The sequence below is a fragment of the Fukomys damarensis genome, unplaced genomic scaffold (assembly GCF_012274545.1).
Source record: "Fukomys damarensis isolate Sample0158 unplaced genomic scaffold, DMR_v1.0_HiC HiC_scaffold_18, whole genome shotgun sequence".
In the NCBI taxonomy this organism is placed as follows: Eukaryota; Metazoa; Chordata; class Mammalia; order Rodentia; family Bathyergidae; genus Fukomys; species Fukomys damarensis.
In genome coordinates this window covers 45970560-45987029 of record NW_022900930.1, presented here as the reverse complement: position 1 = coordinate 45987029, position 16470 = coordinate 45970560, and the positions used below count along the sequence as shown (strand labels likewise).

General features: G+C 48.3%; 1 protein-coding gene across 1 annotated transcript in view; it reads left to right on the top strand.

The window, feature by feature from the left end:
* Positions 1-16470, top strand: part of Ebf2 (EBF transcription factor 2) — a 182351-nt gene that overhangs the window by 1092 nt on the left and 164789 nt on the right. Inside the window, exons 2-6 of the mRNA XM_010623645.2 lie at positions 1490-1646; positions 2722-2785; positions 2932-2987; positions 3367-3440; positions 9457-9525. Of these exons, the coding sequence (XP_010621947.1) occupies positions 1490-1646; positions 2722-2785; positions 2932-2987; positions 3367-3440; positions 9457-9525 (420 nt within the window). The remainder of the gene's footprint in view (positions 1-1489; positions 1647-2721; positions 2786-2931; positions 2988-3366; positions 3441-9456; positions 9526-16470) is intronic.

Sequence of the window (16470 nt, the reverse complement as noted above, 5' to 3'; positions counted from 1 at the left end):
GAGAGAGAGAGAGAGAGAGAGAGAGAGAGAGATGCACGGAGGCGGGAAGAGAAGACTTGACGGATGAGGACGCGGAGGAGGAAGAGGCGAAAGGAGCCCCACCGCCAGACGGGCGCCGGGATCGCAGCCTCTAGTCTCGCGTCCCCGAAGTTGACTTTGTTTCCGAGGGACCGCGCTGGGATGGTGAAAACCTTGTCCAAGGTGCCGCTCCACGAAGACGTTCCGGTCCCCCTGACCCCTCGCCACTTCGGAGCCGGATGTGTGGTCTCCGAGTCCAGGTCTGCGCGAGCAGCCCGGAGCCCACGAACTCCTTCCTGGACGCTCGCCGGTCCATCGGCGCCGGACGCCTCCGAGAAACCCCTTTCCCAGACAGGCCACGGCGCCAGGTGTCCCGGGTAGAGCGAACCCGCGTCGCCCGTGGAGGAGAGGAAGCAGCAGTCGCAGCTCCTGGATTTGCCCTCTGGGGCTCCTTGAAGTCGCCTCCTTCTCCGTCCTCTCTGCCCACAATCAAATAGTTTGTTAAAGTTGAACTGGCGGCTGGGACTAGGGGGATTCTAGCCACAAGGTCGCACCCTTGAAAAGAGCAAAAGTGCTCTCGCTCCGGACGGAAGGGCGGGCGACCCCCTCCCGCCGTCTGTGCGCCCCAGGCCTTCAGCTGAAGGTGATCTGGTGGCCACTTTGGCACTGGCCGCGACAGTTGGCAGGGAGGGGTGTGCAGTCACTCGGGCTCTCGAGGGCGCCTCCAGGGTTCCCGGACTCGGTGTCGGGTCAGCCGCTTTGCCTGGAGCCGCAGGAAACGCAGCTTGAGCGGCTCGGTGACGCCGGGGTCTCCGGAGCACGCTGTCCGCCTCAGAACACAGGGGCTTCTCCAAGCAGCCCTGGGGCGAAGGTCCTCGAGATCAACCCTCCTCAGGGGCCTGCGGTCTCCAGCGCTGGCTCTGGGGATCCCGCCGTCCCGCTGAGCCGGGTGCAACTTTTCGGAAGAGCGAGGGAAGGAGAAGGGCGAGGCGGGATTGCCCAAGCCTGGGCTCTGAGCTTCGCACCCTCTCCGGGTCCTCGCCGCGGTCTGCTTGGAGCAGCCTCGGCCGGACAGGTAGCCGGGACTGAGACGCAGCAATCCCGAACGAGGCCCTCACCCCCACCCCCGGCTCCAGTTCCGTCTGTCGCAGCTGGCCGGGCAGCCAGGAGAGCACTGGGGCTGCCGCCGGGAAAGGGGAGGAACTGCTCTGGACTTCAGCTGGCCACGGGCGTCCCCGGGTTCCCGCAGTGGCGCGAAGTGGGACCCTCGAAGGCACTGCCATCCGACCCCACAGCCTCAGGCCTCCTCTGCCGATCTCCGCTTCGTTATTGAAAGTCATAAAAGGCCCGGTCCGGGACCCTGGAGCCGGTACTGGACTTGCCCTTCTGTGGTGTGTTTGGGCGGTTAGTAACACCGAGTCTTTTCTCTCTTTCTCTGCGCCGGGCGCCCCTCCTGTGTCTTCCTGCGCAGCGGTGTCGCCTTGTCCCGGGCCCACTTTGAGAAGCAGCCGCCTTCTAATTTGAGGAAATCCAACTTCTTTCATTTCGTGCTGGCGCTCTACGACAGGCAGGGGCAGCCAGTGGAGATCGAGCGCACGGCCTTCGTGGACTTCGTGGAGAACGACAAAGTGAGTGGACCCCCCCCCCGCCTAGTCACCCCCTCCTTGCACAGCGCTGAAGATTCCATCTGTCACTAGCGACACTTTCCCTCTCGCCTCGTCAGGGATGATAAATCGAGGCTTCTCACCCCCAGCCTCTAAATCAGTCGATTTCCCCGCACCTCCTCCACCCCCAGACCCGCGCCCAGCACCGCAGGAGCACTCAGGGCTGTGTGAGCCCGGCCTTGGGGCTCCTCTGAAGCTCGGTGAACGGTGAACGCATGGGAAGGCTCTTCCCACCAGAGTTTAAAAGTACCCCAGGGCGGCCGCTGCCCTTCTCTGGGTTGGCTTTAGTATTTGCACCAGCCAGCAAGCCGAGTAGGGCTGACTTAGCCCCAGGAAGAATCTCTGCCCAGCCTTGGCCCTCCTGCCCTGTGCGCCTTCTCCGTGCGCTCACCTCCCTAAGGCTGTGCCTCCTTCGAACTCAAGCCCCGCTTTGGGGGCTGGACTTGACCCCAAATGAAGGACAGCCTATGCCAAACTATCTGTGACCGCAGGAAAAATCTCTGCCCTCCTTCGGCCTGTCTCCCCGGCTATACAAAGTGACTTTCAGAGTAGCCGCTTCCAAGCTCCCTCTCAGATCTGGAACTCGATTCCAGAGCTCTGGGCCGGTCGCTCCAGCTGGTGGCCTGTTAGGGCCCCGTGCTGCCTTTCCAAACGACAGGTCCCTTTACCCTTCTGTCGGAGTCGCCTAGGGGATAGACAGAGCCAGATGGGTTGGGTGGGGCCTGTTCAAAGGCGGCTTTGGTGAGGTGTCCGGTTATCACGCTGGGGGGCTGTGCGGTTCTGGTGAGGTTTTTAAGGGGCAGAGACAGAGGGCCGGAGGGGTCAAATGGCTGTGAGTCATGGCAAATTCCCGAGGTGGCCAGAGGCAGAACTGGCAGACGTTTCTCTCCTCCTGATCCTGGGCACAGGGGTTGTTCAAGGCAGTGGGAGGTGGCTGGAGGACCAGCACTCTTTCCTGTTTTTCTCTTTTTCTTTTTCCTTTTTTTGGCGGGGGTGTGGGGCTGAAAAGCAAGGGAACCCAACACCTTCTGTCTTCCAGGAACAAGGCAACGAGAAGACCAACAACGGCACCCACTACAAGCTACAGCTCCTCTACAGCAACGGTGAGATTGTGGGGGCCTCAGGGAGCAGGGCTGTGGGAGTTGGGCTGGAGCTGGGGATCGGGAGGCGCTCTGCCCCGTGGTACCCCCACTGCGGGTGTAGGTGAGGGGCCGGCGCCCCTGACTTCTGCCCCCCCGTTCTCCCACAGGTGTCCGCACGGAGCAGGACCTCTATGTCAGGCTGATCGATTCTGTCACCAAGCAGGTGAGCCCAGTGGGCCACCTGGCTCTTCCTCGGCCACCTCCAGTCCCCTGCCCTGCATGCTTCCCTAGTCTGGACCTCGCACTTCCCCCACTGCCGCACTCTTTGTCCACTCTGGAGGGAAAATGCCTCAGAAGGAAACCAGCAAAGGATGAAGAGAAGTTTCAACCCCTCTCCCGCAAGCATTCCTTTTTTGCTGAGAACTCAGGAACAAACTTCTCTCTTACAGCTTCAGCTGAGTTAAGCTGGCAGTTGCTCACATTCAGTGTGGGGGGACCCCTAGTGAGGCAGAAGGGGACGAAGACTTCCTGTGCTGCTTCTAAAGTCCTCTCTTTGTGTCCCACCCGTTTCATACCTCCCCCGCCCCCCACCCGGTTCGCAGCCCATAGCTTACGAGGGACAGAATAAGAATCCGGAAATGTGCCGAGTTCTCCTGACTCACGAGGTGATGTGCAGGTAAGAGCCACCTTGTCCAGGACTGGCCAGAAAGCTGGGCAGGTGGATGCGCCTGTCCCGCCGTTGTGCATTTCTCAATTGACCTTCTGGAGCTGAGGCGCAGCCGACCCTCCAGAACCCTTCCCCCTTTTAAGGCTGGTTCCTTAGACCTAGTGGTTAGGGAAGGAAACCCAGAAGACTCAAAGTCCATCCCCCTCCCGGAGGGGCAGGAGTTCCCAGGGTTGTTTGGAAAGTGCCCGCTGTCCACCAGCAGTGAGGGCAGCCTCAGCCGGCTTGGGCTTTACTTGGAGATCTGGGACTTTCCCTGAGTGTATCTCCGGCCACTCTGGGTTCCCACCATGCCTGCTCCTCCCAGAGTTCTGGCCACTTGTGGAGTTAGTTACAGAGCCCAAGCCTTGGGAACACGCACGGTCCTGGGAGGGACCCCAATGGCCAGCCTGTCTGGGCCTCCAGGGCATTTCTTTCCTCCTGGGGAAGTCACTTCTAAAACTTCAGGTCAGGGGTGCTTAGGCCAGAAGGAACCTCCCTGTGGCAAGATCACTCCTGGTCCCCCGTGGGTGGAGGAAGGGACGCCTGCATCCCCTGGTCCAGGCAACAGCTGGAGGGGGCTCAGTGAAAACTGCAGTGGCTTGGGCTCCTGCCCCTTTCCCATCTGCCTTCAGACAGGATCCATTCTGAGTCCCCATGTTTTGCCCTGTTTCTTCTGTGTGAGTGGAAGAAAGTAAATTAGGAGAAATTCGTTCATACACTTATTCTTTCAACAAATGTTTCTCTGAGTGTCTAGTATGTGAGTATGTTTGGTGTTGGGGTCCTACTGAACATGAGAAGAGATGTAAAACACACCCTGGACAGAGCATGGCTAATTCACTATAAAAATTGAAATGTCTGTTCTATGAATGTATTTCTTTCACCTCCGCCCCCTAGTCTGATTGGAAGGAAAACCTCAATTCTTCCTTACTTTGGTTTTGCTTCAGTGAGTGCTTTCCAACCCCAGAAGTTGCTAGTTTTGGGCACTTGCAGGCCATGACTTAGAAGGGATTATTATATGGTCAGATCCCTGAAGCCCTATCTCCCTCATCAGCCCAGTCGGGAAGAAATCAAAACAACCAGACACGGTTGTTTTGGTTTTGGTTTTGCCCAAGTATTAGCAAAGCAAACTTGCCACAGGCAAGTAAAACTCTGCCAGTGGCTTTTGCTGAGCCCAGAGGCTTGATGAGGGAGCGGCAGGGAAGTGAAGTGAGAAGACACGGGGTACCTTATTACTCCAGAGCCCCTTGATAGATTTGTTTAGGAAGGAAATACAATTTGAAGACACGCCCGCATATAATACCCAGACTAAACAGAATGTGTTCATTTGGTTGGGTTGTCAAAGGGAGGTTTTAATTCCTTTCTTCATTTTGAAGTCTTTGTTTGAAGAGACAGCCTTCTTACCAGAGAAGGAAACGAACCTCTAACCTCGCCCTTTGTCTAATGATTGCACCCATCACTTTAAATAATTCTCGAACCCCATCCAGCTGTAGTAAGGCTGACATTTTTATTTTTAAGCCCAATCAAATCCTTCTCATTTCTGCTGCCTAAGTAGCAGCATCAATTTTTAAAGCCTCTAGTTTAGTCTGCATTAGTAACACAGTATAAAAATTTAATGTACTGTAACTTCTCTGCATTGGAGACCTGGGAAGATGCTCTGTTACTTTCTCCCCAAACTAAAATTGAAAACAAATATTAATTATGGGTAAATAAATGATCCATTGGATGGGTAGTGTTTGCAGATAGTGTGTGTGTGTGTGTGTGTGTGTGTGAGTGTGTGTGCGCGTGTGTGCTGAGAGATGAGGTGGGTAGAGGCAGGTATTGGCTGTCTGGAAGAAAAGTTTTCCTTCAATCTGTCAGAGCACACTGGTTCTCCCGGAAGGCAGAGTTCCTTCTCCTGCTGTTGGAGGGCTGGTTACAGCCTTCAGCAGTCGGGAAAGGGGAATGAAGCAGAGGCCCAGTCTGTCAAAGAGCCCGAAGGCCCTTGCTGTCATTTGCGGTGTTATCTGGCTTACCTGAGCACTCCCTGGATTGGTTTTTATGCCCTACCATCTTGTATAAAAGGCTCCCAGACTGGTGCTTAGCTTTGGGGGTTGGGTGGGGGGAGAAAACAAAAAAGGATAAAATGAATCTCTTTCGGAGTAACTTTTCTTTCTCCTCCAGTCGTCTGTGCCCTTCTCGTCCCTGCTTTAGTTCATTTTGCCAATTATTAGTAAGGAGAAATCTAGCTGTTATGTTGCTGCCAGCCACCCCTGTGCCCTTAATGCTCAGAGGGTTAAAAGATATTATAATTTGAACAGAAGTCGTCTCAAGGCCTACAGCTGGCTAATAACAGAGCTGTATTGAGGGCGAGCAAACCCCACAGCTGTGACTTTCGCCACGAGGCGCAGGCTAGACAGGGCCCTAATCAGATGGGCCAGCCGGGCAGTGGGGCCAGCGTCTTTATCGGCCAGATGGTGTGAATTTAGACACTTTTGTTATGCAATCACAGGGAGGAGTTGGGGAGAAGAAAACAAAACAAAAGCCACCATGCTGTGCGCTTATTTGAGTTTGAAATTAGAGACAGATTTTTGAAAGTTGAGGGTTGAATTTTAAAAACGATTTTGGAGGGGGAAAGGGACACATTAGCTAATCTTGAGCCAGAGTTCGGCTGACTGGACACCCTGTGTCTAAGGCTGGGACCTTTATTATTATTAGTTTCTTCCTCCCCAGCCCTCTTTTATCTCTCTCCTTGTATGGTTCCTGAAAAATGCAGGTAAGATGCAGGATGGTGATAAAATTTCTCATATTCCCTGCTACCTCACACCCCCCCCTCACTTGTCTTATTCTTTCTCTTTCCCTCTTCAAAGACACCGTGCGGAGTTGGGGAGGGCTAAAGAGGCCTGCGAGCAAACCGAGAGTGTTTCAAGTAGAAGGTTCTCCAAATAAGTCCCGGAGTAAAATAAACCAAACCGAGCCAGTCAGAGACACACATTTTCATTTATTAGCAAAGAGAAGCACCCAAGCCCTCTGGAGCAGTTAGGAACACAATCTTAACCTATATCCAAGTTGAGTTTCCTTTCCTTTCCATATATATATATATTCCTTTTCCCACTGTGCAGTTATTGTCAGCTTTAAAAGGAAACTTTGCTGGGACTTCAGACTTTGAGATTGGCACGTTGGAAAAGAGCTCTTAAGAGCCTTTTAACTAAAATAGCTGAACCTGAAGTTGGTCATACAGGCTTTGTCTGTAGAGCAAAGGGAAGGTGACATTAGCTTTGTCATCTGAGTAATCCAAGGCCCCAGTCCCTTAGGGTCAACTGTCTCATTTTCTTGGGTTTTCTTCACTCCCCTCTGCTTGTGTTAATAATGCTGCTACGAGGACCAAGCGCCATTTCACATATAAAATAAAGAACAACTAGAACATATTAATGAGAATTTTTGTTAAAAAGAAAAGAAAAATTTTGCTTTGGCTAACTTAGAGATTCTGAAAAAAATTTAAGGGCTCAACTAGGGCAAATACAACCAAGTCCTATTATTTTTACACGTTTGCTTGTATAGTTCAATAGTCAAGTAAGTGTCTGTCTATCTTTTCTCTGGTGGATATTAACATTAGAGATTATATTTGAATTTGTTACTGTTGGAAAAAAGAATCCTGGGCCCTAAAGTTTCTTTGCATTTTCCTTTGCGTATGGTTTCCTTCCCTGAGTTGATTCTCCACATTGTATTCCACTGGCAACAAGCGTACATTTTTATCTGTTTTTCTTTTCCTCCAGAGGCAATCCCCATGGAAAGCAGCTGAATTCAGCTGAGCAGTTTTGCAAACTTACACAGCCTCCTCAGAATCACTGCTCCCCAACCCAAACAGATTGGCACTATTCTGACAGTGTGTGCTCTCATCATGAAATGGTATCTGGCATGGCACACAGATTTGGGGTTAGGTTGACCAGTTGGTGATGTTGAAGGAGCGTCTAGCCTCAAGGTCCTTAGGTCACTGGCATGTATCGCCCTTTTGAAATCCTGTTGCTAAGAGAAGTGGTTTGCCTGTACTGCTGAGACATTGCATGGGCATAAAGCAATCCTCCAGAAATAGCAGAGGTGGGAACCAGAAATGGAGGGCGGTAGGGAGTCAGAAGGGACCGAGGGCTTTGGGAGGCAGGTATGCAGCTGGCCAGCATTTTTATTGGTGTTAATCTTGGGATAGGTTGAAATTTTAAAAGCGAAGACCTAACATAATTTCAGAGGCCAAATATTATTTCAGCAAATCCCAGTGGCAAACTGGTATTTAGGAAAGTCGAGACCATTTTTCTTTACTTTCTACTCTTTTGATTAAATTTCTTAGAACCTCATCATGCCCATTGGATGAAAATGTTTTGGCATTTCTCAAGTGCATTTTACTTCCTGAGGATGGTAGCCTTGTTCACTGACTAATCCATACATCCCTGCCTGAGAGGGGTGGGATTGAAAAGTTTTACAATCTTAATTTATTCATATATTTTTAATTCCATGGGTGATCAGAGAGAACACAGAGGACCACAAAGCAAACCTATGGCCGGGCCAGGGAGAGCTTTTGGGTTCCCGCTGCCCTATGCCTCTTCCCTTGTCCTTGGGCCCCTGTCATTTGCAAAGAGTGCGTATGGAATCTCATAGCCTCTTAAACTTCAACCAAGTAGGGGCTCCAAAGAAAACTGAGCCAGCACTTTCATTTTATGCATCTGGCAGGTGAAGCTCACAGGGGTTAAAGAGATCTGACTAAATTCGTACAGCTGGTCAGTGACGAGTTGGGTGCCAGCATTTTCTCCCTATGGCACGACCCTGATTCTGGCTGTAGAGAAACCATCCTGAGAAAGAGCGCCCGAGTACAGTTTGGATACCATCAATACCTACTGGACATCTCTACCCGGAAGCGATGAGCGTGGTTGTCTCATAAGCAGTGTCAAGGATACATCTAGAGTGGAATACGCTTGATGGTGAACAAGCTGGGAGGGATTCTGAAGTCTGTGTCCTGACAAGCAGCATTTGGGTGACATGTTGTTGTTGGTGTGGGGCGATTATCCCCAAACTCCCTTTGCTTTTCTCATGTTTGTTCTTGTATTTTAAACCGACACTGGTGCATTGGGTGCTTTGCTGTCTCTCTCAGGACCTTTTGCATGCTTCTTTCTGTTCCATTTTGTCTGGAGGATCCTCTGCCCACTTCCTCTCTCCCAGCCCCTCCAGGCTTGGCACCCAGCTGTCTGTCTGTCTGTCTGTCAGTCAGGTAGCCAGAACTTTGGGAAGCGAAAGCTTTAGGATTGGGATTTTGGTGTAGGCGAGTCTCATTTCTGTTCCAAACTTGGTGGAAAGTCATTGGCAATATCACGTGCCAACTCCCTGCCTCATTTTCTTCCTATTTTAAGGTTCTGGAGTTCTTCCTTCATCTTTGGGAAATGATGGAAATGAGCGAGTGAATAAATGTTTATAAAGTACACCAAGTTCTCCAGAGAAAAATGTTATGTAAATAAGGATTATAACAATGCAGACAGCTACTTGTGGTGTACTTTATACACCTTCCTTCCCCTTCTCTCTTCAAATATTTACTGGAATGTGAGGACCTAAAATATACAATCATAAAACCCTTGAACCCTGGCCTGGCAGTGACCTTGTAGATATTAAAGAGCACACAGTCATAAAATCATTAAACACCAGTCTGGAAGTGGTCTTATAGATCTTAAAACCCAACCATCCGTGTTTTGGTTATGAATATAGCTCTTGGGAAAGTTGTGATTTGTGGAATATTAGCCAGGTTGTAAGTCATAGAGTGAGAATTTGAATGAGTGTACTTTGGCTTCGGGTTCCTTTCTTAAAAATGAAATATGGTCACAAATTTTGCCCTCAAGAAGCTTATAGCTGGGAGGCTATCTTGGACTTTTTAAAAAAAAATTTGGTGAACATTCTTATATTGTATTCTCATTGTTTGTTTTGTCTAATATACTTCTTTTTTTAACGCTTTTGATTCTCTCCCAATCTACAGTCGATGTTGTGAAAAGAAAAGCTGTGGAAACCGAAATGAGACACCTTCGGACCCTGTTATCATTGACAGGTAAGAGAAGATGTGATTTTTGGATTAGTTTTGGTTTCTTTCCTTCATGAAACTCACTGATGAGTGCTGGCCCCTTGCGCTGTGTGGAAAGGTTGGTTTCATGCTTTCTTCAAGGGGTTGAGGGATTCCAGCAGGGGTTTCCTTGTGTGGTTGGACACTCTTGGAAGAAGTCCAAATCTTCCTGCCAGAACCTGCTTCTATATGTAGAACAGATTCTTTTCCAGGTGCACTAACTTCAGCCTGATGCGGAATGGCACGATAAAGCAGGGTTCAGGTTGCTTGCTGTCTCTCATGAATGCCAGGTACGGCTTCAGTCACTTTTTGAGGAGAGCAATGCACCCCGAGTTCAGTGGCATCTTTCTGCCATGCTCACTGATTGCAGTGAAGCTTGGAGGCTGTCAGTTTGGATTCCACCACAGGGGCTCATAACAAGATCTCTCTTGCGTTGAGGGAGATTTCTGTCTACCGAGTATGTCTACAACATAACGCGTTCTGGGTTCTATGGTACATTCAGATTCTTTGGGACAAGATGCTAATTCACTGAAATATGATTTAGGCATCCTCAGCTGTCTGTTTTTGTGATTGGAAACAGAACTTACAAACCAACCAAGAAATACCAAATTAACTTCCAGTAATCGTGTAATTTTTAAGAAACCCCATATTCCCACCCCTAATTTTTTCTTTTTCGTTAAAAAACGGAATAATTCCCCATTGCTTCTTTCTTTGGGTTTTCACGTTTCTAGCCAGGTCTTGAAATGGATTGGAGAGACCACAGTCTCCAAAGTTGTTATTCCAATATTCCAGTGAATTCTCAGTTGGGAGAATGGAACCTCTGGCATTCTTCCCAGAAAGCCAGCTTGGTTTCCTTGTGGAAAGTATAGCATAGCTGTAGGAATCGAGGAGGCTGAAATTCTGATCCCATCGTAGCTTCTGACCTTGCACAAAGCGCTCAGCACCTCTGTTCTCCAGTGGTGTAGCCATGGGTGGAGGGGGCCACCTTCTGCTGGGGACTCAGGCTGCAGGAGTGGCCGTAGCTGAGTGCTCTCTGAGATGCCCGTAGTTGAGTGCTCTCTGAGATGCCCAGAGACACGCAAGTGGAAAATGCTTGCTGGCTGGGTATGGTGCCTTTGCCGTTTTATGGAGCTGTGCAAGTGCAGACAAGTACAGAGTTGTAAGGACTCTTTGGGGTCATTCATCTTCCTCATTTTATAGATGACAGCACCGAACCCAGAGTGCTGACATGACTTGTGAGCTAGGAGGGCAGAGCTGGTCCCAGAACACAGCTATCTTTACAGCTAGGTGCATGCTCCTTTCTCGGCCACAGCATCATTCTTTCAGCATGCTCTCTGTCCTAACTGGTGAGCTGGGTCTGCTGACTGCACGGGGCATCGTGTCCCTACATCCCAGTATGCCTGGGGACCCGCCGGGGAGCAGAAAAATAGCACAGAGGCAGGTTCCATCCTTTGCAGGGCACAGGCTGAGCTCAGTGATGTTCATCTGGTCTTTCCCACTCACTTTAGCTCTTCTTTCAGGAAGGTGCCCTAACCTTATGACTGTCCCACCTTTTCTTGCAATAAATACCCTGTAAACCAGCTTTAGAAGTGTTTGCGAACCTGTGAGTGCTAACCTGTGCGCTACATGTTACAAGCAAAGTCCTGGTGACTGCTGGTAGCCGCAGCTCTTACTTAAGGACGACATGTAATTTACATCCTTTGCTAAAGGCAAACATACTTATTTTCTCTCCTTGGCAACACACATGGTACAAGGACTAATGAGAGTAGTCTCTTTGCATGTATAGGGAGAAAAGATTTTCATATTCAGTGCCTTTATAGTTTGTGCTAGAATGCCTTAAATTCTTCTGAGAAGGTGGAAATTGTATCTTAACTGCATATAATGGAGTTTTATGTAACTGTAGCATTTATTTTTACTGTCTAATGTACACAAAAACAACTCAGAGATGTTTCCGCATCACTTGAAATGTGTGTAACTTCTGAGATGATACAAGGGGAAACATACACGCCAAAGGGCACCGTGAATCGACTGCTGTCAGGTTTTAAGAGAATCTATTTTATTATGTTCATTTTATGTATGGTGGGGCTTACGGTCGAAGATACAGTTTTGTCACCCAAACCATGTTGTTCTGCTCCTGGGTGTCCCCTGGGTGTATCTGAGCCTCCTTTCCTTCATTTTCCAGAGCAGGAGGGTGTGAAGTGTGGCTGCTGTGTTTTGGAGGTGGGAAGGCTGCCGCGTACCAGTCTGAGGTTTGGTAGAGCTGTGGGTCCACATCTGCCAGTTTGGAAGCGTCACGGTCGCTCACAGAGCACCAAATGGGTACAAAGTAGTCTATTTCAGGTTTCCTCTGAGTAAATATAGAACGCTCTTCTTTGCCCTTGTTCCTGTAGTGCCAGCTAATTATCTCCTCCCCCTTCTTGCCCAACCTCACCAGATGCAGTTAATTTACACTGTCTCTGGTTGAATCTCCTCACATAGCAGCCGCTGTACTCTCCAGCTCAGGGGAGGCCTGTTCGTTCCTTGGAGTTGTACACAGTTGTGGAGGGGGAGGGGAAAGCTCAAGGGTAGTTCTCAAACTTTTTACCCTCGAGGACCCTTTTCATCCTGGCCCGGTGAACTCAGGCCTTGCATGACAGTGCCTTCCAAACTGCTATGCATAAGTATTAATGCAGCAACAATTCTTTTTATTAATCAAAGATATATAATAATGAGAAGGGATTTGCTTTTTACTTTTAATCTCCAGTGTGTTGTCGACATGATGCATGACAAGCTCGAGTTTGTGATCAGCGAGAGACGACCAGTCTCACCACTTCCACATGAGACTTTCCACCCAAACAACTTGGCTTTTCAATGTGCCCGTGTGACTGGGTCTTGGCAGAAGTTTGGTTTTCAATAGGTTGCTTGAAATATGAAAAGTAGCTTTTACTACCTTGTGGCTAAAAGTCCCATCAGGGACTTTAGTTTTCGGTTTTCCAAAACAGCCCCCAACTGGGAGGTGTTTCCCCCCTGACAAATTACTACCTGTCTTGATCTCTATGGACACTAGAATTTACTTTTTAATTTTTAGTCGTTTTTTCAGCGTGTTCTTTGGATTCTTGGGCCTCTCCAAAAGAAGGCCAACAGCAGGACTTGCTGCTGTATCTGAGGTCACCAGGGCGCCAGCAGCACCTTCCCCTGTGTGCGAAACTCCAGTCTCAGTTTGGAAGAAAAACAACAGAGCACAGCATAACAAAACAAAACACCAAAATGCAATCCTTACTGAGGTCTGCACAGATTTATCTGTGAAAATCTGTGTGGTAAATACAAATAAAAGGCGCAAACAGAATTGCATTTATGGCCCAGAGGGAAGTTGGAGCTGAGCCTGCTTGTCATAGACTGAAGCTTCTTCCAATACTCTTCTTCTTTCATTGATTCCCTGGGGCTCAGGATAACCTGGCGGTCCAAGGACAGGGGACTTTGGGACATCTCACTGGTGTGGGAGGAGGAAGAAGGTCCCTATTGTTCCTGTCTTCTCAAAAGTCTGACCCATGCAGAGGGCAAGATTTCCGTTTGGGTCTTTGTAGCCAGGTGCATTCTGGGAAGGGAAGACTTTATTTTTTTGGTACGGGGGATCGAACTCGGGTCCTTGTGCTTGCAAGGCAGGCCACCAAACTGCTGAGCTAAATCCCTGGCCCCAGCTAAATCCCCTCTGCACCCGCTTTTTTATTAAAAGGGAAGGTCGGGTCTGTTTCTCCTAGGCTATATATACATCCAGCCTTTTGGGACATTGGTCTCATATATTTCTGAACTCTTTTCCCAGGAGAACCATTTTAAGTGTTGAAGTCTTTTTATTTTCCTTTTCAAGAGTTTGATGATCAACAGAATGACCCTTATTCAAAAGATTCGCTCAAACATATCTATGGTGTAATTGCCCAGGAGGCATTTTCCTGACACTCTCTCCTCTTTGAAACAAATTGTTTTGGAAATTGTGGTAAAATATGCGTAACAGAGTTTACCCCCTTAACCGCTGTTAAGTTTGCAGTTCCATGGTGTTAAATACATTTGCGATACTGTGCTACCAACACTCCCATCCATTGTAGAACTCTATTTATCTTGCAGACCTGAAAATTCTGTACCCCACATACAGATCCCCACACCTTCCTCTCCCATTCCCAGCGCCCACCCATCTGTTTTCTGTCTCTGAGAACTGCATGTATGTGCAATTTTATAACTTGGTCCCCTGTGACCGGTTTATTTCACTTAGTGTAGTATCCTTAAGCTGTCTGCATGGCATAATATGTGTCAGGATTTCTTTCCTTTTTATTGGATAATTTTCCAAGATATGTATAGAGCACATTTCGCTTATCCCTTTGTCTGGAAATGGGCACTTACTTACTTTGAACTTTTGTCTACTGGAAATGATACTGCTATGGACACGGGTATAAAAATAAGTGTTCAAGTCCTTACCTTCAGTGATTTTTTGGGAAGGGCCTACCCAGAAATGAAATTGTTGGATCACATGATAATTTTATTTTCAAGTTTTGGAGGAACCATCAGACTACTTTCCACAGCATTTTACATTCCCATCAGCAGCGCACAAAAAAGGGTTCCAGTTTTTCTACGTCTCCGCCAACACTTGTAATTTTCTGTCATTAATTTATTTTTTAATAGTAGCCACCCTAATGGGTGTGATTCTTTTTTTTTTTTCATGAAGCTTTCTGCAGACGCCATCTTGGTAGGCCTCCTCCCTGGTTCCTGTCAGCTGTGGTCTAGGTTTCTCCTAGGCCCTTCCATACCTGCTTCTCTTTGCCTCATCACTACCTTGTTCCTTCCAAGCCCATATTTGGATCCTCGTTCCTTTGGATTATTCTTGTTTTTCCTCTCTTGTGGCACAAAAACTTTTAGAAAGTAAATGTCAATGAGTAAAACTTTTATTTTCCTGGCACACGTGCTTGAGACTATATCACATCAATCCTGGACATTTGGAAATGTTTTGTTGTTATATTGTTTTTGGTACTGGGAGTTTGAACCCAGAGCCTTACACACACTGGGCAAATGCTTTACCACTGAGCCACATAGCCAGCCTAACACTTGGAGCTTTGTGAATTTACTTAATGAATTCCCTTTCCTCCCTCCCTCCCCTTTTCTCCTTTCCTCTCTTCCTTCCTCCCCTCCCCTGTCTTTCTTTCCTTCCTTCTTAGTGGTGCTTGAGGTTGAACCCAGGTAAGGCTGGACCACATCCCCATCCTGTTTATTTTTCATTTATTCATCTTTTGAGACAGGGTCTTGCTAGGTTGCTTAGTGGGCCCTGAGCTTGTGATTCTTCTGCCTCAACCTCCTGAATAGCTCAACCTCCTAAACAGCCAACATGTGCCGCCATGCCTGGCATTGATTTGTGGTGTAGAGTCTGCTTTCAATCCCACTGTTCCTTTTGTCACAGAAATGGTATTTAGGAGAAGCTGAAAGTGAGTTCTGGGTGAGATTTATGTCCTTGCAGTGTTGGGCCACTGAGGCTAGTTCCAAGTTTCGGCCTTATCCATACTTGCTTCTCCCAGACATGGGCAAGCCAGATATATCAGTGGTGATGCCCCTCCAATAAAGAACATTTATCTCATGTTTAATTGGTACTAATTGTGTGCTAGGCATTGTGCTAAGCCATTTGTGCTAATTACACGACCTTCGTTCATCTTTAGTGGTTGACAAAATCTGAGTTGTATGGAAGGGAAGCAAATCAGTCTTTAGGAGTTGGGTCACTCTGCCAAGGCCACATAGCCAGTTTTGTGCTGAAACTAGAATGTGGTAGGTGAGAAGCTACACAGAGGTTTCCGTATAGTAGAAGGAGAAGCTTCGCAGACTACAGAATGGTCAGAGGTGGTGAGCACAAACTGTAAGGACCCCTGCTCGGGGCAGCCAAGAGGGATCTGTTCTTGGAAGCAGTGAGATGTCTTTAACTCCAGGATTCTGTCAGTCACATGCTCCTGAGTGACAGGTGGACAGAACATCCATCCGCAGAGTGGCTGAGGGGTAGGCAGCAGGGTATAGAAAGACCCTGATCATTCACTGACTAGCTATCTGATGATTTGGAAATCATGAGCCACCTCTCTGAGCCTCAGTTTCCCTGCCTGTAAAATGAAGTGCACTGGATTGATGGGGGACTTTACCTTCCAGGTATCATGTCTCTGACCTGAGCTGTGGGCCAGGATTTGGGTGTCAGGCCTGCTAATTCATTGCTCTGGCTTGTCAATAATTTATACTTATTAATATCTATGCCTTTTCTCTGCAGTCCTCCCATCTCTGGGGTGTGGGAACCCAGTTTTGTGAAGAGGCTGAAAAAGCCGGGCCCTGGGCTGTGTGTGTGTGTGTGTGTGTGTGTGTGTGAGAGAGAGAGAGAGAGAGAGAGAGAGAGAGAGAGAGAGGGAGAGAGAGAGAGAGAAGGGAGGGAGGGGGAGAGGGAGAGGGAGAAGGAGAGGGAGAGGGAGAATTCTGTTCCCTCAGGGAGAGTTTGGATTTTCTTGCTAAAAACACATATTATCTATCCGATGTGAATGCTTCATTCTTTTGTGTCCTCCTTCTTTTGTTCACTAGCAAAACCTTTGGAAGTTTCCTAGCAAAACCTTTGTTAATTTCTTGGCTATTTCAGAGAATTACGGGTGGAAGAAGTGACTCTGGTTCTTCTAGCCTAGAAAAAGACACCCCTGTGTGTTGTAACATTTCACTGGATGGTGGCCTGGGTCAAAAGTCAAAACAAGTAAACAAATATACAAAATTCCTTTCAACAAAATGACTCTCCCATTGAAGTCATGAAACTCACTTCTGTAGATGGATTACTTTTTTTTTTCAATGCAGGGGATCAAAGCCAGAGCCTTATACCTGCCTGGCAAGTGCTCTGCTACTGAACTCAACCATGGCCCTGGGTTAACTTTTTTTTTTTTTTTTTTTTTTTTTTTTTTTTTT